Genomic DNA, 24,419 nt, shown 5'->3' with positions numbered 1-24,419 from the left:
TGACATGACATCACCCGCCGCGTCAAATGACGCCACGTTGCCATGGAGACGCGTGGACTCAAGTCGGGTAAGTGAATTACAGAGGCCTCGAGCTCTCAGCGCAGGGCATATGTAAACGCTGTGCCCCCCCCCCCAAAAAAAGTATTGCGACCCCCAGTTTTATACTATGATATTGGTGAGTTATGTTTTCTTCCTATCCTTTAGATAGTACTTTCTTGGTACTGTTACAGAATGAGCTGCAATCCACAGTAGTGGAAACAGTTATTTTAGTTTGAATCGCAATGTGAACTAAATCTTATTTTAAAAAATGAATCCCCTCGGGAGAAGCTCAGTGAGTAAAGACACTTATCTGTGTCACCTCCTTGTGACCTTGTGCAAGTCACTTTATCTACCTGTGCCTCAGGCACCAAAACATAGACTGTAAGTAAGTCTCATCTGGGCAGAGACTATGTCTGTAAAAAAAATCATTCCTATTTACTGCATACTTTACTGTAATTGTGAAGTGCTTGGAGTCCCATTGGGAGAAAAGCGCTATATCATTTGTATCAGAAAAACATATTGATCCAATGGATGAATTGATATGGCGACCACGACTTCCATAGAAAAGAACAGAATCCAAAACAACAATTACATTATCATGAACAATCATTAACAATGTCTGGGGGGGAAAAAAACAGCTATGCTTAGAGCAATGCTGTGTCATTATGTGTAGTGCTTATTTACCAAGCCGTCTTCCGCCATAAGACGCATCTCAACACGTGGTAAACTCCTTTGAACCCACTAATTTGATATGGGCTGTAAGGTGTCTTCCAGTGCATGGAGGTTCCTTCTGGCAGAAGACTATATAATAAATATGACCCATGATTCTTTATATATGTGATAAAGATACAGGACTCCATGACACAGAGTAAACCATATATGGGGTTTATTCAGATACTATTTCTTTGAACTACAGATACAGTTGTAGATTCTAAAAGTAAAAGGGGTCATTTACCAAAGTCTCTCAGCTGTAAAACTGGAGCGAACAACTGCACCGGTTTTGTCTCAGATTTGCATTTTCGGGGAGTTTCATAAACAGCACACCAAGAGTAAAGGTTAGTTTACAGGCTGTCATGGGCCAGGGAGTTCAAGTGTTTGAAAAACAAAAACGACAATGGAAGAAAAAAAGAAGAAAAAAAAAAAAAAAAAAAAAAAAAGCACACATTCTGACTTCTCAGAAGTCTATACGACACAAAAAAAAGATTGCATTACGATGAATAAAACATGCTTCAAATAAGAAGAGATCTGTTTATAGAATACATAAATAATGATGTGCAAATCAAGTAATTTAAGAGCAGATATGCATGTTAAGTCAAAGAAAAAAAAATGTATGGACTTTAATTAGAAAATAAATTGACAAAGATTGAGATGGTAAAAAAAAAGGCGTGATTCAATATTGTATGAAGTGGCTAATTACATTAAAGTTTCACTTTCGACCTTATTCAATATTGCCTTTAGTCCAGATTGGCTTGAGAATGTTTAACTTGGGGTTTCTTAAGCTTTTCCATATGGCAGACCACTTCAGTGTCAATTATTTGGAGGACCACTGTGCTTATTAAATTTGTTAATACATTTCTTTAAAAAAAAAAAAAAAAAAAAGTATAATACATGTGTAGCGGGGTACCCCCTGGCTACTATTCTATCCAATGGGCTGGCAGTAAACCCCGGTATTTACAGGCTTGCCAGTAGTTGGTATGTGGGTTTTCCCCTTCACCTTTGGTACTGCACTTGAGTTACAGCAGAGGGTGGCATATCCTGTTGTAGCCAGGACAACGGGGTGCCGTCTTCTGGCTGTACTTAAGGACAGGAGCTTCCCTCTGAGGAAGGCAGGTCACAAGACTGAGCCTGAGATTGGGGCCTATCCATGTGCTCTTCCCTACGGGGAGGAGTGAGTGTGGACCAATACCTTTGCCTCCGCTAGGTAGGTGGGGAAGAGTTTGGACGGCTGCGGGTGCCCTTGGCCTGTAGTGGCGGTCCAGGGACCATCTTCAGTGATGGCTGATCTGGGAGACTGTATCAGTCAGAAGACGGCAGAGTACCTGTTGTGTCACTGCAGACCATAGTAATAAACCATTCCTATTTGCAATATACCTCCGGCCCGGTGTGTGATCTAACTGGGGGGAGAGGTAATCAGTTCTACCGTGGGAGATCATCTCCATTTTCATGGAGCCTACGTCAGATGGAGGCGCTGCACTACGAAGTATTATGCGAGGTATGAAACCCAGAAGTATATAATGAAAAAAGACAGCACACAATGGTGTAGTGCATAAGGGTATATTATGGCATAAACACACATAGGTAATACACTCACATTTGCACAGTGATAATACTCATTGGAGAGAGCCGTAGGTGACTCGTGGGGGGATGGCGCACATACAGTCACTTGGTGATCCTTCCGTATACGTCACATCCGGTGACATCACTTCCTGTGATGCAGCGGTTAGGGCAGAAGACGCTGGTCTCCCGCTGTACTCTCTCTGGTTCGTTTGCCAGCACCTCCTCACGTCAACTCAATCGGACCAGAACAGTGTCCTCCAAAAAGTGCTAAGATAGATTCTACGCGTTTCGTAGCTGCTTGCCACTTCGTCATATATGATTGATTCCTGACGAAGTGGCAAGCAGCTACGAAACACGTAGAATCTATCTTAGCACTTTTTGGAGGACACTGTTCTGGGGCCGATTGATGAGTTGACGTGAGGAGGTGCTGGCAAACGAACCAGAGAGAGTACAGCGAGAGACTGCGTCTTCCGCCCTAACCGCTGCGTCACAGGAAGTGACATCACCGGATGTGACTTATGCGCAAGGATTACCAAGTGACTGTATGAGCGGCATCCCCACACGAGTCACCTACGGCTCTCTCCAATGAGTATTATCACTGTGCAAATGTGAGTGTATTATCTATGTGTGTTTATGCCATAATATACCCTTATGCACTACACCATTGTGTGCTCTCTTTTTTCATTATATACTTGGGAGGTACACTCAGAAATTACGGCCTTCTTTAGCCCATCAGATGAGCTGATTTGACACCTATATCAGAAGGCATCCATCATACCAGGGCTCCAGTCAGAGAGAGAAGGGTCGCTGACACGTCTGTTTTTTACCTATACATTGTGAGTGAGACCTTTTTTAGAGATATTGTTTGCACCTATTGTATCTGGTCTGCACTATTATGTCTTCCATTTTTTTCCCTGTTTATCATCCCAAGATTTGAGCGCTCCCCCCACCTGGAAGAAAAAACGCATGAACTCTGGACCTGGACAGTCCTTTAAGGGTGTAGAGCTGCTATTTATATACTTATTTTCACAATTGGTGAAGGATTTTTTCACATCATATTTTCATTTATCATATTTTTATTAATTCTTGTAATCTTATTTATCACGTATATATCACTTTATTGTCGTTTAGTCACTATTAGAAGCGCCCGGTACCATTGTTTTGCATGAAACCCAGAAGCCTGTTCCTGTGACCCTAAGGCTGAGTCCATAGAAGGGTGAGCAGTTCGGAGCCGCGCTGACGCTGAGGCTCGTCTACTGAAATCTGCGCGATTTCATGCCCATGCAGGCGCGCCAGTGTGCGCGATCGGGAGGCGGGGCAGTGACGTCACTGGGCCAATCGCCCGCAACGCACCGACGTCAACGTCACGGCGCCATGACGTTGACGCTGCTTCGTGCTGATTGGATGTTTTCAGCCGACAGTGCTCTGAAAAACAGCTTGGCTGTCGGCTGAAAAATCCAACGCCTCAGCCCGCCTGCGGACGCTCGCGTGTGCCCCCTCTAAAGACATACTCATTGAGGATGCAGGGGCTCAGCGCGGAGCGTCTGCACGGCTCAGCGCGGCTTGTCCTTCTCTGGACGTGGCCTAAGTCATCGCGGACGACTCAGCCCTCCTGTTGCCAGCAGTTATATGCACCATATACCCTGTAATGGCCCATATCTGCTATTGGAGGGGGGGGGGGGGGGGAGAGAAACACCGTTACAAATACAGATGCAGCAGCCGTTATTCGAACAAATCACAAAATTGAATTTCGAGATATGCCCGTGATCTGGCCTAGTTGCGCCGCGACAGACTAATGGCCTACGGAAGTAACACAGCAGGGGTCCCTGCTGTTTGAGTCCTACAGGGGTCTGCCTTTATGTAATAGACGCGTAGTAAGAGGCTGAATCAGTCACTCTAACTGCGCACCTCTCAAAGGCGATCGTGGGGGAATTAAAATTCTAACATTACAGTAATGTAGCAGGGGTTCTCCAGAACTAAACTGCATTGGTTTCAGGTCCAGGGACCCCCTACTTCCCGAGATACAGGCCCCGTTATCCCCATGTTAAAAGCCGGCATCACATGGTATTTCAGCCAATCAAATCATGGGAACCAATTCCCCAATCTGATTGGTTGTTGTACACAATGTGACGGAGTCATTTTAGGTCAAGTATGTGACGTCATCCCAAGGGAGTCACATGTTGTACAACAAACCAATCAGATTGAGAATTGGTTCCCACAATCTGATTTACTGAAATACCATGTGACGCCGGCTTAGTGACATGTTAAAGGGAAATGAAGCACAGCTATTGTGATTGGCTGGCATCGTTCCCTTTAAATGTCATAATAAAAAAAATTAAAAAATTAAAAATAAAAATCTGCTCATGGTTTTAACAGCCAATCAGATGGCTGTTGAACCATTTCCCACCCAAATGAGACATGTCAAGCCATATTTAAGGCCGTGACGTCTCATTTGAGCCCAAGAAAACGATGCAACAACATCGGTTGGGATCTACCATGGGGTTTTATGGATTGACAGATGAAGACAGAAGATAAATAAATAATTACAGAAGATAGAAGAAGCTCATTGAAGATAAAAGAAAGAATTGGGTACTTAAACGGATCTTCATGACGGATGGCATCAGATAGTGTTTGAGGCCTTCGCGGTTCATGAGCTTCCTGTTTCCCCGTGAGTCGGAGGGCCAACGCCTCTCAAGGCAAGTAAAATATTGAATGTATTTTTTTTTTTACAGGTTTTTCGATTGGATGTGTATTTTTATTTTTTCTTTGCACAGTGACTGATAATATATTAATCAGTACCCCTTTAGGGTACAGATGAATACATTATTAGGCCAATCATTTGTTTTCAATTTCTTGCTTTGTATTGATGGTAATTTTTTCTATATATGTTTATTCTGTGGATGTAATTGTTTGTCATTTTGCTGCTTATTTAAAAAAAAAATTGTGATTGTTTTTCGTTTTAATTAATATGTCTTGTTTTGGGTAATGCTTTTAATGGTTTTGTTGCTGATATTTTGTCATAATTAATTGGTTTGTTGGTTACTGTTTCAATTAATTCCTTGTTTTATTAATGAATTGGTTTAATTCCTTGTTGAGCTGGTTAGTGCTTTTATTAATGACATTTGTTGGCTACAGTTTTTATTTAGTGAATTGTGGCGTTTCAGTGTTTTGGAATATTTTATTATTGTATGTTTTGTGCATTAATGTATTGTGATTAGGTGACCATTGTGTGCTATAGTGGCTTATCATGCCCATATTAATATTATATGGGTACGATGTACTATTATAACAATCAATGGGTACAGGGTGGGTATAGTGGGTCCAGGGAGGGTGGTTAGGCCTCCCAGGTGAGTATCGGGGCAGGGTGGGTTAACCCCTTAATTACTGAAGCGGTTATTAATTGCTACGGTGATTAAGGGGTTAGGGGACATTAGATTGTATTTTGCCATGTATTTTTCTGGCAACGGAGGACAGGGACCTTGCAGTAAGCTGACGAGGACGCCCATCATAATACAGGCGTAAGTAGAACTGTATTTATTTACTTGATTTATGTATGCTGCTAATGTGTTTAACAATGGGCAGATAATCTATTATCCTACTGCTGTAGGGGCCCCGCAGACCCGCAGTGACCACCAGAGGGCTCTAGACACCTGTGGGAATGACCTGGAGACCCCCAGATACCCATGGGTACCCCCCGCGGTGCACTGTGGGGCCTGCGGACATCCGTCGGGACCACCGTCGGCCTGGGGTAGTAATCCTGTGTGTAAAATAATACATCATGGTTTTAGGGGGAGGCACAGGGGGTGGTTGGGGTATTAGTGCTTACTATAGTAAATATATTTACATTTAAATTGTATTCCTAGTGTAGATGAGCAGGGGGTGTCCGGAGCAGAACCGCGTTGATTTCAGCCTCGGGGACCCCCTACTTCCCAAGATACAGGCCCCAGTATGGGGTGCCGGTATCCCGCTTTGTTTACATCCCACGTGGATTTTAACATGGAGGAGATACCGGCACCCCATACAGGGGCCTGTAACTCGTGAAGTATCTGCTAAGGCAGGGGGGCGCAAACTTTTTTCCCTGCGCCCTCCTGCCGGCGGTCCCCTCACTGGCGTCATGACATAGCGTTGCCATGGCAATGCGTGGGGGAAGCTGCCGGAGCCAAGTTAAGTTAGGTTTACAGAGGCCCTGCAGCTCCCCCGGCACTTCATTTAAGTGCCTTCGGTATGCACGCGAGGCCTCTGTAAACCCTGCGCCCCCCCCCCCACTCAGTCTCGCGTCCCCCCCTGGGGTTCACGCCCCCAGTTTGCGCAAAGCTGCGCTAAGGTAACGCTTTTTTTTTTATTTGGGGGGTGGGGGGGATGGGATGTTTGATACCAGTGTGAGGGAGTAGGGAGTCTCCTGAGCTGAACAAAGTTGATTTCAGCATGGGGACACCCTACTTCCCGCGATACAGGCCCCGGTATCCCTCCGCTTTGTTTAGATCCCACGGTCACGTGACCCACAGGATTTTAACATGGGGATACCGGCACCCCATAACGAGGCCTGTATCTCGGGAAATAGGGGTCTCCAGACCTGAAACCAATGCGGTTCAGCTCCGGAGACCCCCTGCTATATTACTGTAACGTTAGAATTTTAATTAAACCCCTGCGCACCTCTCACAGGCGATCGCGGTTAGAGTGACTGATTCAGCCTCTCTACTGCACGTCTATTACAGGCAGGCAGACCCCGGTAGGATTCACACAGCAGGGACCCCCTGCTGTGTTATCCCAGGGGGCCATTAGTCTGCAACTGACCATCTCGGGTCCACCATGCAGGGTAATGCAGGATGCACCCCGGTAAATGTTTGAATAACGTCCGCTGCATCTGTACAAACACACACTTTCAAAAGTACTGAACTGTATGTATAAATAGTGCTACAAAATGCACGGACGGCAAGAGAAGATAGCCCCAAGTAATTTTTTTCAGGTGCTGTTGCTGGTCCAGGAACCATAGTGTGAAAAACACAACTCTAAACTGAAGGTGGAGATTAAAAACAAACACACACACACACACACACACACACACACACACACCATTACTCCTTATCCCAAACCAATGCAGTTTACATTTACAAACAGATTCACCATCATTGCAAATAAAATGAATGGATTCCAGTACAGTTTTGAACTGGACTGGTAGTGTAAACAGAAATACCCTCTATACAATAGTATACTTTGCAGACAACTTTCCCCTTTACTCACACAAAACCAGTCTAACGAGGCAAGAAAGGAATTTCCGTTCATAGTTACAAACATTTCTAAGATTACTGTACTTCTTTAAAAAGATTGTATGGCTTTGAGTTAGGTTAAACTGTACACTTTGCTTTATTCTTTAAATCATGAGAGGGGAATATGTTTTTTCCCAATTTTCCACAACTAAACACCAACAGCAGTCTGAAGAGTTTAATTTTTAACTCGCTCTGGGGTATTAAAGAGGCAATGCAAGACGTTTTGTTTTCATTTCTTTTTTTTTTTAAATACAGTACATGATTGAAGCACGTAATCTCCGGAGCTGAACCCCAAAAATGACAGCTCCAGGGACCCCGATTCTAGAAGTACTTACCTCCATAGTGGGTGCCGATAGCCACTCCACTGTTCATATTATGGATGCCTCTCAAGACTCCAAGGCCCGCGGTCCAATAGGAAGCCATGACATTGCCGGTGCAGCTTCCTATTGGCCCATGTGATGGGGGACTTTAAACTGCAAGGTATACCAACACCCCCTTGGGAGGCAAGTATCTCCAGAAGCAGGGGGTCCCTGTAGCTGAAATGAATGGCTTTCAGCGCCGTAGACCCCCAGTTTCAAACCTGTATTTAAAAAAAAACAACAAACAAAAAACCACGTGTTGGATTACTCCTTTAATTCACTGAAGTTTAACCACTAAAGTCATAGGGAGTGTCCACGCAATGCTGCTCTGCTTGGCACTACTGCACTTCAATTAATAATCTCCATTATGTAGTTAAAAAAAAAAAAAAAACACATTCAGAACTGTCATGGCCACATTAATAGTGGATATCCTCAAGTGATGTGAATGGATATGCACACCTTCAATAATAGACAATACTTGGCTGGGTGCTCCAGCGTTACAGCAGCTGCATCAGCAAAAAAACTCAGCGCTAGCGGGGACGAAGCCTAAAAAGTGATCTTCCACCTTATGGAAGTCAAAATTAAATACTTATTAAACTACAGGAAATGTCCAACAGAACAGGCACCAAAATTTATACAAGCAATAAATAAAAAATAAAAAAATACTTCTGTAGTAATTTTATACATATTACACAGTACAGACCTACAGACATCAATAATATAGAGCCGTGTTATAGAGTTCACAATTGCACGAAAGTTTGTCTGAGAAAGTGGCCCTGTGGTAGGAATTATTTTAATCAATTAATGATTTGGGGACGGCATGAGGGGGGGGAGGAATGTGCCAATTTAAATATGCAAAGAAGTTCATAATCAAATTATTTAGATTGCCTTATTTCACAGGTATATTTCAATTTTTCCCCTCTTCGTAACCAAACATGTGCAAATGTCGCCTGGTTTGCAAAACGTTTACACATCTCTACCCAACAAGGAACTAATTTTGTGTGCTGTGCTATGGCTCCACAATTATCGTCTGGGCTAAAATATTGTACTGTCAATTCTAAGCCTTAGTTCTTTAACTGCTGCAGGGCTCTAAAATGCATTGCAATGTGATCTTGGAAAAAGTGTGATAATTATATCATTTGAAACTTGCAGCGTCAAAAAAAACATAAATCACTGGCCATACTGTCAATAATGATGTATATTAGAATCACACCTGGAGTTTATTACAGTAATACATTTTAGAAACTGTCATTTATTTTTTCAGCTACTGTAAAGCTAGATTTTGGAAAATATGGCATGTATAGAATAAGGATCACAAAGATTAGAGGTTCACATGTCCAGAGAGCATGTCTGGCCTTGTTAACCTCCATAATCTTTGTGAGCATAATAATAATAATAATAATAATAATAATAATAATAATAAAATGTTTACCAGGAAGTAATACATTGAGAGTTACCTCTAGTTTTCAAGTATGTCCTAGGCATAGAGTTAAGATGACAAATAATACATGGTTATAAATACAGTTACATAAGTAAACAGGATTATATATGTAGCAGGGTTCCCCCTGGGCCCCCTTACCTCATCCAGATTGCGGGGACCCCCGCGACATGTCAGGCAGCTGCAGGGGTGAGCGTGTCGCCGGGGGCTCCCGTAGGCATCAGTTACAGGGCGCCGCCATCTTGGACGTACTCGTGCATGCGCAGACGCGATGCGGTGGCGTCACGGTAGCTTGTTCAGGGTTATAATATAACACCAAATCTCTGGGTTGAATTGAATACGACTAAGATATGATGAATAAAGTTTATTCCTTGAAAAAGGTGAACACACAGAATATACAAATAACACACAGAATAGGAACACTTACGTGCAAAGGGGTAATGAAGTAATCTTGATCTGGATTAGCAATTCATCAGACGATCATGTATCATTCAGATGTTGTAACGAAGACACTGGGCATAGGGCTTACACTTGTTTATATGGGATTTAAGCCCTATCCCATAACATTTGTTTGTCAGGTATTGGTTAACAATTACCTGCACCCAATGACCCTTTGCCAGCTAATGTGGGAAGCACTTTGGTACCTGCTCCCAGGTAACTGGCACATGCGCACAATTCCTTACTTTGGGTCTCATTTTCTTAACCCCACGCTAAAGAAGTTGCGCCTCCGAGTCTGCCAGAAGAGGATCTCGATAGGAAAACCTGTCTGCAAGTGTGATTTATAACACCTACAGAACTACTCAAGTCCTGCTCTTCTCCGCCCTAGCATATACAATCAGGGTGGGGAGCCTTTGATCAGGGGCCCTGGCGTAGACATATGGTCGCCCCCTTAACATTAACATACTGCAGAGCCAGAATCTTTCGCGGGTTTTTATGCCAGACTCAAAATACAGTACATTTCTTAAAACACAAACATATTAAACTAAATCCGTTCGGTTGGGCCGAGCGGGCTGGAAATTGCCAGATCCTCATGCCGGAGAGGACTTTCCATGGTGGCCAAGTTTAAGCTCGCTACGACCCACAGAACCGGAGTTACAATAAATTACTTTAAATGCACCTTTTGCAGAAGTGGCATTTCTCTGCCATTGAAGTCAATGGCAAAAACCCAAATTAAACAATTAACCTGCCTCCGTTCTGTTGAGAGGGTCAGAATTTGCCATGCCGGAACGAGGACTATATTGTGGCCAAATCCCAGCTCACTAGTCCATCCAGAACCGGATTTATGGACTTCAGGTGTTTACAGTTTTACACTTAGCACTTGAAAGCCACACGGCTCTTCTCCGCCATTGCAGTCAATGGCGCGACATTCGTGGCGAGAGCGACCCTTTACCGTGACCATCAACTATCGGACCTGGTTGGGGTCGAGTGAGGGGGTTCCTATGGGCTAGGGGCAAAAATAATTTTATTTCTGGTCGCCCTAGAACAAAAAAAAAAAGTTTCACACGCTAATTGGTGGTGAACTTGACCGAAGCCTAGTTCCCACGCCAATTGAGAGATCAAGCTCTTTCACAGATATTGTATCTGCTTTTGTGGTTTTGCGGTCTGGCTGGCTGCCAGCTCGTTCTTGGAGGTCGGACTCGAGGAATCCCCATTGAAAGACATTACTCCATTCACTTTCAATGGGGAAGCTCCGCTCCTCCTCTCGGGCGCCACCTGCAGGTCTTCTCAGGTATCGGGCCCAAATCTGTGGAATCTCCATAGGATTACTTGGGGCTCCTATGGCGACCTATGGAGATAGTGCAAAATGGAGACTGAAAAGGCGGGATGGGGAACAAAGGGCCATAAACAAAAATACCAATCAACCCTTTCCCTTTCGACCGGATCCCAGTGTATGTGTTGGTGCAAACACTGAAATGGGGAAAATACACATTTACTTGGGGACACACATTTGGTGCTGAAGCAATGGCATAAAAACAGTACTGAACATCATTCCAATTAACCCCTCGTCTCCCATGCGAGGGTAGGGGGTGGCCAGCTGGGGGGTAACCCCTTTATTACCGGGCCAAGCCCCCTCCCCCGATACAGGCGGCCATTACAGTGCTGGAGAACTGGCAGGAGAGGCGCTCCATAGTGCAGGGACTGCCCACAGTTGCGCATGCTCAGTTAAGAGTAGCGGCGGCCATTACAGCTTCGCACATGCACAGTAGAGATCGCTCACGCGGCCCCCATAGCAAGGAGCTTCCCAAGGGACTACAACTCACAGCAGCCCCAGGGGCTGGAGCACAGGTGACTAATTACAGCCAAAAAGGTCTCTAGGACTCCCCGCAGCAGGGAATAGATACAATGTTGTGTGCAGAGTCAGTTAGGAGTTGGAGCTGGGAGTGAGACAGGGGTGGTTGTGTGTGTAGGGGTCAGGGACCCAGTTCACTAGGCCCGTAATTCCCTAGGCCCCAGATATTGAAAAAGGTTGGAGCTGCTACAGGGACATGCCCTAGCTAGGGAACGGATCCTCTTAACAGTCAGGTGTATTCTAATATAGTCAGGGACACAGCTGTATGCGTGTGGCCTGGCAAGTTTGGCCTGGGAACAGACGCCTTCAGGAAAGAGACTGTCTTCATGGTGTGAGCGTCCGGCGGGACATCACCTCACGCGGAGTTGGTTTCATCGCGGGATCAGCGGATCCGTTGTGAAGACTCATCATACCGGGTGTGGACACACCCGGCAGGTACAGTTACCAAGTACACCACCATTACCGATATCAAACAGGCACTGATCACACCTAAGGGGTGGGTTGCAGAACACTTGGGACTCTGGGAATAAGGTGTGCGATACAGAGTGTGGGGTTATAGCCCTGCAAGGTGTGTGGGTAGTTGTGCCTTACGTTGGTAGAGTCAACCGAAGGAAAGAGAGCGGTGGCGTCAGGAACGTCATTCCAATTTCAGTTCCAGCACATTTCGCGCTAAGTTCCCGGTCAACTAAATACTTTGTTTTTTTGTCCATTTCAACTAGGAAAGTCTAGCTTTGTAGCCCAGACCCCCAGCAAGTGTGCTCCGAATGTATTTTGTGTTCCCCTGTGTTTGCCTTTTCATGCGAATAAATGTACAATTTATTTCACTTTACCTGTGCAAACGGCTGATCTCCCGTGACAGTGGGAGATAAGCATTAAGACCAGTATAGATCGCCATGTATGACTGCAGGTATGTTATTTATATATGATCTGATCCGTTATGGTCATTTTTTTTTCTAAATTTCACTCCATGTATGCACCAATTTGCACTGTTTCATATTCTATTTCATACAAAATGCTAGGGAGGGCGCTCAATCCCCAAACCATTCCCCAGATTTTTTTATGAAAAAGAAAATCAAATGGTGTAAACTTGCAGTGAAATGTAGAGAGAAAAAAAAACTACATAATTGTCTGAGAATTTATAAATAACATGCTTCCCCACCGGCTTTGAGTGTGCCGCATTTTTCACCGTTGTGTCCAATATTTTTTGAGAAGCCACCTGGCAAACCTATATAGGCGTATGTAACAGTTACAGACCAGATTAAAATGTGAGACAGCTTTACTTTTGAAAGAACTTAGGCCGTGTCCAGGTCACGGTTCAGCCAATGAGATAGAACTGCTCACATGTCATGGCACGACCCTTTCCCCCCCCCCCCCCCAAACGCACTACACTGGGCAGTAATCGCCCCTGCTCTCACACTACGGCACTCGAGCGAGACCGCATTCGCTCTCAGCCTGGACGAGGCCTTAGAATGGTGGCAGCTGTGAGAGTCTCCCATAGATTGTTCCCGTTGTGGGGTGCACATCAAGAGGAGGAGCGGCTGGAACCATGAACAGTCTTTTGGTGTCAGATTTCAGATGGATATACTGTATATTATAGAGATGTTAGGAAATAGGGCCTCGCAAATGTAACTTCACTATTGCTAAGTAGCCTTTCAACGATCCATTCCCTGTTTTTTACTGTAACTAGTTTCACGCCGAGAGGAGTTAAGCCTAAATGTGAAGTGCTACTGTAAGAGGAAAGCAATGTAGATGTAAGGGAATTGCCTTGGAGTTAAATTAGAATTATACATACTTGGCCTCTTTTGTATTTGGTCAACAAACCCTCACCCATTTTTCCAGAAATGCATTATTCTGTTGGCTCACTGGTTGCTAGATGCTAGTTGAAGAAACCAGAAACATAGTAGTATAAGGAGTGGCGACAATTATAAAAAGGCAGGTATTTCATTCTCTGGAGGGGGTTTATTAAATACAAACATTTATTTTGAAATAGAAAATAATGTTTTGCCTTGCGTTCCTTTCCAATTCTGGGACTTTATTGCTCGTTTATTCTTGTCCGCTCTAAGGGTCAGGTGTCCTGCATTATATTGTAGATATCACATACTGTACAACTTGGTTAATGAACAACAATTTTGGTTGCACAAGATTATTTGCAGACACTATAACCTTTAAAATGTGACAGGAAAATGGTAGGTACTGCACACAAACATCTTTGTAATTAAGAACGTTAGTCCAGAAAAAGGAACACTGTATTTAGTCCTTAGGCTCATATATATAGCTTCATCCTATGCGGGGAGGCAAAAATAAAGACCTAGCGGTCAGTCTGCATGACTACCGCAAATATGGTCAGTATTGCACATCCCACCTTAATAACATAAGCATCCTCATAGATATAACAGGTAATAAGATGAGGGCTGATGCCCATTACCTGCCCTGGGGGTGTGCTGGAATCCAGGACGCCAAAGCCGAATGAAGGTTCCTCTGAAGTCGTGGAACAATGGAAATGGAGAGAAGCAAAGGATGCCAACAAACATATGTTGTAACAAAAACGTCATTTTTGACACGTGTCCACACACACACAGCGAGAATAATGGATCCAAACCAACAGCATACTCAAGTAGCTACATGTGCCATGTGTCAGTTTTTAACTCTATACAGATAAAGTAGACTCAGGCTGCATCAAGTTTGTCTTTGGACCCCACTGGTGTTTCGACGCCTTCTGCATGTTGTACAGGAACCATAAAATTGTAATCATACCGTGGGAAGGATTCAGTGTTTGCGGTCATGACGGTTCAAAACCCTGTCTGACATTGTAAAAATCATATATTGGTGATGTACATCACCAGTAGGAAAATAGCACTCTATAAAAACATACTCTGCCATTTTTCGTGAAAATCCATTGAGCTAGAAGCCATTCTTATAATATCATTAAAAAAAAATTTTTTTAAATAATCATGTTTCAGACCAAAATGATTTGCAAGATGTTAAAAGTGGTTGACGGTTCTGTCTGCACAACTACTCAGAAGGAATAGAACGAGTTTGAAACTTCTAGAGCTGACCCCTACAGCCCACTTAAGGAGAATTTTTTTTTCATTATTCAACACTACAGGATAAGCCCAGGGCTGTAGCATGTCAATGCAAATAAATATCGATGGATGGCTACTGTACTGCAAGTACCCCCCCCCCCCCCTCCCATAGTATTACAAAGATACACCCTTTCTTCTGTTGCTCGACTGCTAAAACTCAGGACCCCATTCGCTCCAGTCTCAATTACTGTAACTTCCTGCTGTCCTGCCTCCCCTACAATTTATCCTTAACGCTGCTGCCAGAATCACTCTACTCTTTCCTAAATCTGTCTCCCCTGCTGAAATCCCTCTCCTGGCTTCCCATCAAATCCCGTATCACACACACACAATCCTCCTCATCCTCACTTTAAAAGCTTTACACTCTTCTGCTCCTCCTTACACATAGCCCAAATTTCTCGCTATACACCATTCTGACTCTTGCGTTAAGCTCAATGAATTTCTCTCTACCCCTTTTGTATTTAAAGCCCTATCCTGCCTTAAACCTTTATCACATACTGCCCAACACCTCTGGAATGCCCTTAACCTCAATATCTGATCAGCACCCTCTCTATCCACCTTTAAGACCCATCTTAAAACACACCTTTAACAAAGCACATGAGTAGCTCCGTGGCTGATACTATACACCTCTTACCTTGACCCCTTTCATACGCACTTACCAGAACACCTTCCTACTGTCTCTGTATTCTTCCTCCTACTTACCAATTAGAGATTGTAAGCTCTTCGGGCAGGGATTCCTTTTCCTAAAATTTCACTTTTATGTCTGTAAGCACTTCTTTCCATTATGTGGTATTTATATGGTTATTACATGTATTACGGCTGTGAAGCGCTATGTACATGAATGGTGCTATATAAATAAAGATATACATACATACATACAAATTTACAATGACCGCTCCTACAGACAAGTACAATTTGTGGATAATGCAGATCTAGTTTTGTTTACTGATGCAGGTAGGTCAGCAGACTACAGAGCATACTGGAATGGTCATTGCATTGGTCACTAGGTGTACGGTTTCTGGTCCTGGGTTTGGCTGGAACTCACCCTTACATGGCTATAGAGGTTCCAGGTAAAGCTCTCCCTGAACAGAGCAATTGGGATCAGCTGTTTCTTAACTCAGACTCCAGCTTGCCTTGATACTACTTTCTGTGCAGCTATACCCCTATTGGCTGTCCATGCTATTTAGGGTCAGCCCTTTCACCAGGAAGGGGCTGAGCACAATTCTAAAATTCTTGAATTCCTTGAAGACTTTCTTTTGTAACCTGTGCTTGTCACAAGCATCTCTGCTTGGCCTGTCTCAGGCATTCCTGTGCTGAAGCGCCGGTGCCGAATCCCCTGCGATCCTTCAGTAGCGAAGCATCCAACGTGATGACGTGCCCTACGCGTTTCGTCAGTTAAAAATCAAGGGGACAAAGTCCGTTGATTATTATCGATTTGCTTATTGTTTCATGTGTATTTTTCATTTAGGAATGTCATTTCCATTATTAGTTCTGTCCTATCTTTTGACTATTATGTATTAAATTGTTATTTTAGTTTATCATCTCAGGAGTGTGCGCTCACAGTTTTTGATAGATACTGTAGTGCAGACAAGTATTCTAAAACAAATCTGGGGAAATCACCAACAAGACCTGGGTACATCCTGGATACATGCTGCAACATTTCCCTGACATTTCTGCAGACAGATTAATGGACCATCGGATTAACAGCAGGGGTCCCTGGCAGTCCCATTCAGTTTGAATGGGACTGCCAGGGACCCCTGCTGTGTTAATCCGATGGGCCATTACTCTGCAGAAATGTCACTGAAATGTTTGCAGCATGTACCTGGATCTTGTTGGTGATAGCCCCAGATTTTCCAAGGCAAGTTTAAGGCAAGTTTTAGAATACTCGTCGGCGCACCTGTAGATAGATATATGAACTAGGGAATTTATCCACAGTTCCCCAACCTCCGGGGACCACCTGTTCCTGAGATACAGCAAATACTTGTCTCGTGGACACAACCATCAGGCTCACTCTAGTGGCCAATAGAAAGTTGCAATGTTATCGAGAGATGACAGACTTTCCACCTGTGACTGTGGACATTTTTGTATTCACACATCGGAAAACAAATCTCAAATACCTTGGGAGCTTTGAGGGTCCTGAGAAGTCAGGGAAATATGGATCAGCTCAGGGAGGGGGGGGGGGCTCCCCTGCGGTTCAGGCGAGTTATCGTCAAGTCTAGAGTAGCCTGGAACACCAGAGTTCCTATTGCAGTATACGGAACATCATGGCAACAATTTTAGTTTTTATTTAGGGGATGATCACGGTCCCAAAAAAATCTAAAGTGGAACCCTTTACACTTCTGTTTATGAGCCGTGAGGCAGGGACTGCCCTGTGACAACTCTGCAGGACCTTCAGCAGTGTAAAATTAAGAACAAAAATAGGCTTGCTGCTTTAATATGTAAATAATGTCCCATCTGGACTCCAATAAAATGAATAAATTATGTTTGAATGCTTTTTTTATATTAACATCATAATTCTTTATTGTACCATGCGTTGTAGTTGTTTACTATCTAAAGAGTTTTTAGGCATGTGCATAGTTATTATATATTTGTATTTTACATGATGTTCCCTATAAAACCAGAGTACAGGAGCCATCATTTGGCAGAAACAGGTTGCAATCTGTTTTTGGCTAATCATCTCCTTAGCCAGCCCAGATACCGCTCATGAGGCTGACTTACTGCCAAGAAGGAAACGGTGTGTAAGTCATGTGCTATTGCACCCACAAGTGGCTGTCCACAGTCACTTCATGTTCTGCAGCATTTAGGAAAATACTGAAAAGATGGGGAAAATGTCAAATAAAAACATTAAAATAACTAACAAAAATAAAACATTAAGAAATCTTAACGCTCCATTCATATGAATGGGTTGTAAGATGCATTATGTTTTACCCCAGCTTAGAAGACTGAAGTCTAAATGCTACATTTGCTGTAATTTTCATTTTTCACAGTAGGGAAGAAAATGATTAAATGTTGTGCTTCAGATGTAGCCCATAATACAGTCTTTGTATTTGCGCACCATGTTTAAAAAATGTCTTAAATTTAAAACAGTGCTATATAATGAGTTAGTGATAAAACTATTACAGTGTAACAAATGCAATTTTGCCACATGAAAGAGATTTTTTTCCCCCTAAATCTTGCAGAGTATGAAAACTGAACACTGGTCAGAACGTATACTTAAAACAGATACTAGTTACTTTCCATACTCTTTTTTTTCCCCAGAAGAAAAATAAACATAAAAAACAATTAATTTACTTTACTCTTGGCTGTTAATTGTGGCAACTGACAAAAAAAAAAAAAAAACAAAGGAAGGAAGAAACATTATATACAAGGAACCAATGGTTTGGATCAGCACATGCATACATAGAAATACTTACAGTATCAGTGTAGCTGGACTCAACTCACTTTTATTGCAAAATCCTCAGAGGCATGGGCCCTGAAACATTGTGTTTTTGTGCTAGAGAGCAGTAGATGTGTATACCCCTCTTTCGGATTTCTCTAAAAATTCTCCAAAAAGGATTCTGCCATAAAAGTGAGTTGCGTCCAGCTACACTGTTATAAAGTAAGAGATATAGATATAGATATAGCCGATCTAAACCATTGTAGTCCAAGCAAAGAAACACATACATAGGGTGGACCCCACCCTTCAGTGCCCTATTGTGGTAGAATTAAGGTACTGAATAAAAAAGGTGTCGATCAAATTCTCTCAAAAGGCAGTGACTTCTCCTCAAGTCATGAAGAAGAAATTGGTAGGGCAAAGCATAATTGTGACGGGAGGGGGTAACCAGGCTCTATAATAAAGAGGTCAAGCCCGTTTTGGTTATCTCTGCTCCGTGTATAAAGGGTCCCAGAGAGTTAGCTCTTGGACCCAGTAACATTGTATGATCACATTGTACTTTGTGTAATAAAACCCGTTTTTGTGTTTTTCCCTCTCTGGGCATGCAGCCAAGCAGGGATTGCTAGTGTATGAGTTTCAAGGGGGGTTGCAGAGGAACCGTTAGCAGAATGTGCCTAGGAGGTTGGGGTTCCTGGAGTTACCGGGTCCATAATAAATCTACATGGGAATCAGGCCTGATTCTCTGATACATGTATGCACATTTTCCAAGCAATACATCCCCTTGAAAAACGTAAGCACGACTCACCACTAGGGTACCCTGCTTCAGCACAGCCTAGGAGAATGAGGCACAGGTATAAATATGTATTCCCGTAGCTGAGGGGATCCCTAGGTTAAGGGGGGTATCCCAGCTTGTGCCAAGGTGACCGACCAGTATAGGGTTTGTGGGTGCCCCAACCGTATATAAAGTTGGGGGGGCTCTGCAAGCTAAAATTGAGTCACAGGGAAATTGTGTGTGGGGAAATAAGACAGGCAGAAGATAAATTGTTGTCCTTTTTTTGTTCCCTGTACCCTAGAGAGACTCCAAACTTTCGAAGTTTGAGTCTTATGTCGGGTTTTGGAGTGAAAAGCAACACATTTGGATTGCATGAGGTCTGGGGCCAAAGTTACCGGTGGCCCTATAATTCTCCCTGGCGTACTCACTATTTTCGGGTACACGGGGTGAGTTGCACTGGGGCCATACAGTGTCTCCCAGACTCCTCAAGATCCCCACATAGCTGAATGGGGTTCTCAAAGACTCAGTGTTTATTAAAATGTATGTCAGTGTATTGTACCGATGTCCAAACAGGCAGCCCATGCAAACCCATAGGCACCGGTAGGTCTGCTGGACATCGGAGTTCAAAGCAGCCAGAGGATGCCCAGAGGTGTGAACAGCATCTGGTCAGCGGTGAAAGGCAGAGTAGTAGGTCCGGAGATCAATGTCAGTCCTCCGGGATGCCACTTGTTCTGCCAGACCTAGGGGCGCCTGCCCAGTGGGTGGCATTGGGATAGCTGGGGGGGAGATGTGGTAGGCTTGCGCATGTCCCTTAGCTATTTCCAATTCCCAGCTGACCCGGCTTTTCTACACGGCTTGGCTGCTTGAGAAAGTTCCCACATGCTGATTGGCTGTCTGGTCTGCTTCTATTTTATGAATGAAGCAGAGAATACTATAAGAAGGCGTGATCCAATCAGATTGTGTGTTCCCCTTGAGTCTGAGCTGAAAGAGTACGGGCGGGCTTTTCAAAGATGCTTTGTTTGTATTAGCAAAGCAACCGGCTTCGATTTCAAGCTTGAAAAGCCTGCCCGCCAGAGAATAAGTCCCGACTTTTGCACCCAAGTTATCAGAAACCAACTTAGCAGACGCGGCTGGGATTTTTTGCCGATTTGAGTTCCAGGAGATTTGGGCTGACTCACGGTCATGTGGAACCAAGTTCTCAAAAGAGAACGTAGCTGTGGCGTATGGAATTTTATGCCGATTTGGGTTCCAGGAGATTCCGGGCTCAGTCCCGGTCAGGGTAAAATGCTCCCAAAGGAGTTCCCTGCTCCTAGGAAAGTCTAGCTTTTAACCCTAGCCCCAAAGTAAGTGTCGTCTTTTTGTCTGTCTTTTGTGTATCATTGTGCGTAAGCAAATTTATGCCGAATAAATTACAATTTATTTCTCTACCTTGTTTTGGTCAATGAATGATCCCGGTAAAAAAAGAAGGTGTAAACCTGGTCTCCAGTGACAATAATAATATGCAGTACATAGCTTTTAGATAGTAGGAACCGTGAGAAAATATGGGAATGCAGCTTCTGAAAATGATACATTTCTATATACAGACATCAGATATGTTTATATAAAAATATATATTAATTTACAAGATAAACCAACATAAAATACAATTATTAATCAGAGCGATATTTTAGATGAGGTGACTTTCCACAAATGTTCAATGTTATGGTCTTATTACATGTTAAAGATTGTAAGAAAATCCCATGTGACAACCAACATCAATCATTCGTGACAAAGGATTGTGTCAACCTGTTGTGTGTTTGTCATTCAAAATATTTTGTTATGGTTTGTTACTCAGTACCATGACCTGCTACCATTTTGATAGTTTATACACACGTGGTTTTCTGGATGCTTTTTATATTCCATGTTTTAAAGCTCATGCAATGTTTCCATTAATTCCAATATGAACATTACCATACTGATAAAAACAGTTCATATGAACACCTCATTTATGAGAATAAATACATCACAACTTGATCGGTTATGCAAGGATGAAAATTGAAATGTATAAAGAGTTTTAAGTTGCAAATAAAAAAATTAAAAAAACTCTTCTCTGCTTTCATTCACTTCATTGTAGTTTCTTCATATTGGTATCACAATATATAGCTCACCAGCTAATTAGCTATTTAAACCCACCCCTGTCTTAATGTACACTGGAACTAGGATTGGTGCTATACAGTATGTTATAGTAGGTGATCAGTGAAATCAATGAGCTGCAAATGTTTGTAAATTACACTAGTTAAATATCCATACATTCATTTCACTCAGAATGTGCAGCTGTAAAGATTGCCGTCCACCTTATGGGCACTACAAGGTCATTTCTCCTTTAGCCAATTATGCTATATGCTCCCGGGCAGAGTTTGATCTCAGACAAGGTTTCCAATAGTATGAAGGGGTTTATGGTGACATAACAAAACAAGACAGGGTCGATTAAGAAGACAGCAATGCATGCCTTGTTAATATCTTAGTTTTCATACTAATTGGGATTTTAAATCTTATGCCTCGTTAGACATCAAGGCCCACATTTACTATACCATGAGATACTACATGGCCTATTCACTTCAATGGGTCTCATGTGTCTTTTAGCAAGGCCAAAGGCCTTAGTGTACTAGCAGAGATGTCAGAGCTATTGCAAGGGGTAATTAAACAACATAGTTCATTTAGATATGCAGGTCCAAATGTAATTGTCAGGGAGGGGAATCCTCATACAAAAAAGGTGTAAAGTAAGGGAGGGGGGTGGGAAACATTTTACAAAAAAGATTTTTATACATTACTCTATTGCGTCAATTCAAAAATTGAAATATATATCTATCTATCCCATACGATACCGTTTGAAGCACGAGATCAGGAGACAGCACTCTGGTAAGTTTGATCACAAGTTTTTGTATTGAAAAAGACACAAACCGACGTTTCGGTCCCCCAGTGGGACGCACCACCTTGAGAAAGGTCCCACTGGGGGACCGAAACGTCGGTTTATGTGTCTTTTTCAATACAAACACTTGTGATCAAACTTACCAGAGTGCTGTCTCCTGATCTCGTGCTTCAAACGGTATCGTATGGGATAGAGATAGAGATATATATTACACATCTTGAAAAATCTTTTATGGACTAAAAAATAAAAAAATACATTTTTGTTAACTTACAAGAAGTCCAGAGTGCAGAGTGCCCTACTTATTGTACAATCCTATTCAAAAATGTTTTGGCATTGGAGCACCCAGGCAATCAACATCCGTTCACACATGGAACCCCTGTCATAGAGGGTAACAGATTAGATCCAAGGGTTCAGTCCCCATTTGTTTATGTGTTACACATCAGTAATTACCAAAAAGTTTGGAAATGTAGTGACATCATCACTACACCCATTCAATTAAAATAGCATTCTTTTAAACAGAAAAGTAGTGCATGTTGTACCAGATTTAAGTCATAGCTACCCTGCCTGGCAGTGAAGGTGCATCATAAAGAAAACGGTTTAGTGACAATTCACAAGACATAGATGTGCTCCTGGGAATAAGCAAACTAAGCAGTAGCTGGTATTTCAATGGGGGCAAAGCAACACTGCTGTAATGTAGGCACTTCGATAGGTTCCATAAAATTACATAAAATCAAGGATCCGACAATGTGTTTTATGGGGTGAGCATGAATTGTGGGCTATTAAATCCTGCACAGCAGAGGGGTGTGTGTTCACACACACACACAATTCTATTCACATATAAATTAATGAGTCCTGTCTGCCAGTGACGATTGAAGCAAAAAACACCATGAGGCAAGCGGATGGTGGTAGGTGAAGATAAGGCCTGGAGCACGAGGATGGCACCTCTGATGCTCCTGCAGTTGTATACAACGAGCAGATCTCCTGTCACCTTGACAACAGTGTTCTAGAATACTGAGGCGTTCTAACCATTATCTCATCATTTTGTAGGAGGCAGGATTTTGGTTGACACTTCATTATTTCCATCACCACTAATAAAAGAAACCGTTGCCATGCCTCTCATGAGGTTGTTGGCAATTTCCCTTGTGATTACTTTAAATAGATCTGTGCAGTTGAGATTAAGCCATCGAAGTGTGATGGTACTGAGCATCATTTGAGTACTGTACCTCTCATTTGTGTTACATTTGCAAGCCTACATCTTCACTTCTGTACACTTTTTCCTTTTCTAAAAAAGGACCTCTTGCTTTTTGTTACTACATATATCATGCACAAACCCTCTAAAAATGGGAGGCAGAGAGGTTTGCGGTTATTTTTTTTTTTTTTTAAGGTTTGAAATGAATCACTTTACAGCTGAGATAAGCACTCTTTCCCACGAATATAACCAGTGATTTAAAAGAACGGTACTTTAGGAGCACCAATACTATCTTATTTACAAGATTACTTATTTTTAAATAAAGGCTCTCTGAAATACTGCTCCTTTTTCTATTCTTGGTGCAACACTGTTTGTAAATATAGGCTTGCCTAACGCAATCAGATACTGAAATCAATAGAACTACTTAAAAAGGCACTTCAACCCTCATATAACAATGTTAGAGAGCATGTTACTGTACATTGTAACCACCGGTGTATTACGCATGCCTTCTACAAATAACGTGCTTTCTCTCACTCTCCCCTTTCACTGCACCTTACTTTCCCTTTATTCCTATTGCTATCCTCGCCCACCTGTTACCTTTGCACCATAGAGGCAGCTTCAAGTTGCTTGACAGCTCTTTCACGTGTGGCGTCTATCAACACACTTTGCAAAGGGTCCTGCTCTTAAATCTCTAGGGACTGAAAGGTGTGGGAGGGAATAAACTGAGTATTGGTATTTTGAGCCCATGCAAAAGCATTTCTCCCACTCCCCTCCCATGCCATAGGGATAAGCAGCGCCGTGCCCCTCTAGACAGCAAAGGGGTTACATAATCCTTTTACTGATGACCCTTTATACGTCTGGAGCTTCATTATTTGCACCCTCCACCTCTTCCTCCCCTCTGCCTGGTTTGACAGCTCTCAGCGGGGGAGTAAGCGCAGACTGCCTCCTAACCACACTTGCAATATGTACTGTACCTCATCCGCGTCATGTTCTGTTCCATTGCCTACAAACGCCATGTTTCCTTTCTTTTCCCAGGGATGTGCACTAATATAATAGCGGGTTTCGTTTAATCTATTTACAGCTACTTGATTTCCACCTCCCCCCAGGGTAGCAGACAGCAGTGTATGACTGAAGCCGCCTTTGCTCGTACACTACAGCTGCCGTTTCCCCCCCACTCTCCTCCTCCTCCGCCTCTTTATCCTGTAGGTCAAGTCTCTCCAACACCCTCCCCCTGACACACCTTCTAATAAAATATTTAAATTGCAGCTTTGCAGAGGCTGTAATGTGGATACACACCTTTTCTTGTAAGACAGCAGGCTAAGCTCCGCCTCTCTTTTTCTTTATATGTTTTCTTTCGCGCTCTTGAAGGTGGTCAAAAAAATGTCAGCCTCAAATTGCAAGTGCAGTCACACTAACCATAAAATGTA

At 43.0% G+C, this 24,419-nt stretch overlaps 1 protein-coding gene across 1 annotated transcript in view; it reads right to left on the bottom strand.

The window, feature by feature from the left end:
• The window catches only part of TTC39B (tetratricopeptide repeat domain 39B), a 115,977-nt gene extending 91,804 nt beyond the window's left edge, over positions 1 to 24,173 (bottom strand). The window contains exon 1 of the mRNA XM_075595831.1: positions 23,967 to 24,173. Within this exon, the coding sequence (XP_075451946.1) occupies positions 23,967 to 24,008 (42 nt within the window). The 5' untranslated portion in view covers positions 24,009 to 24,173. The remainder of the gene's footprint in view (positions 1 to 23,966) is intronic.
• Positions 24,174 to 24,419: the final 246 nt, after the last annotated feature.

The sequence above is a fragment of the Ascaphus truei genome, chromosome 1 (genome assembly GCF_040206685.1).
Source record: "Ascaphus truei isolate aAscTru1 chromosome 1, aAscTru1.hap1, whole genome shotgun sequence".
Lineage (NCBI taxonomy): Eukaryota > Metazoa > Chordata > Amphibia > Anura > Ascaphidae > Ascaphus > Ascaphus truei.
The sequence above is the reverse complement of the archived record's forward strand: the minus strand, read 5'-3'. Positions and strand labels throughout refer to the sequence as shown.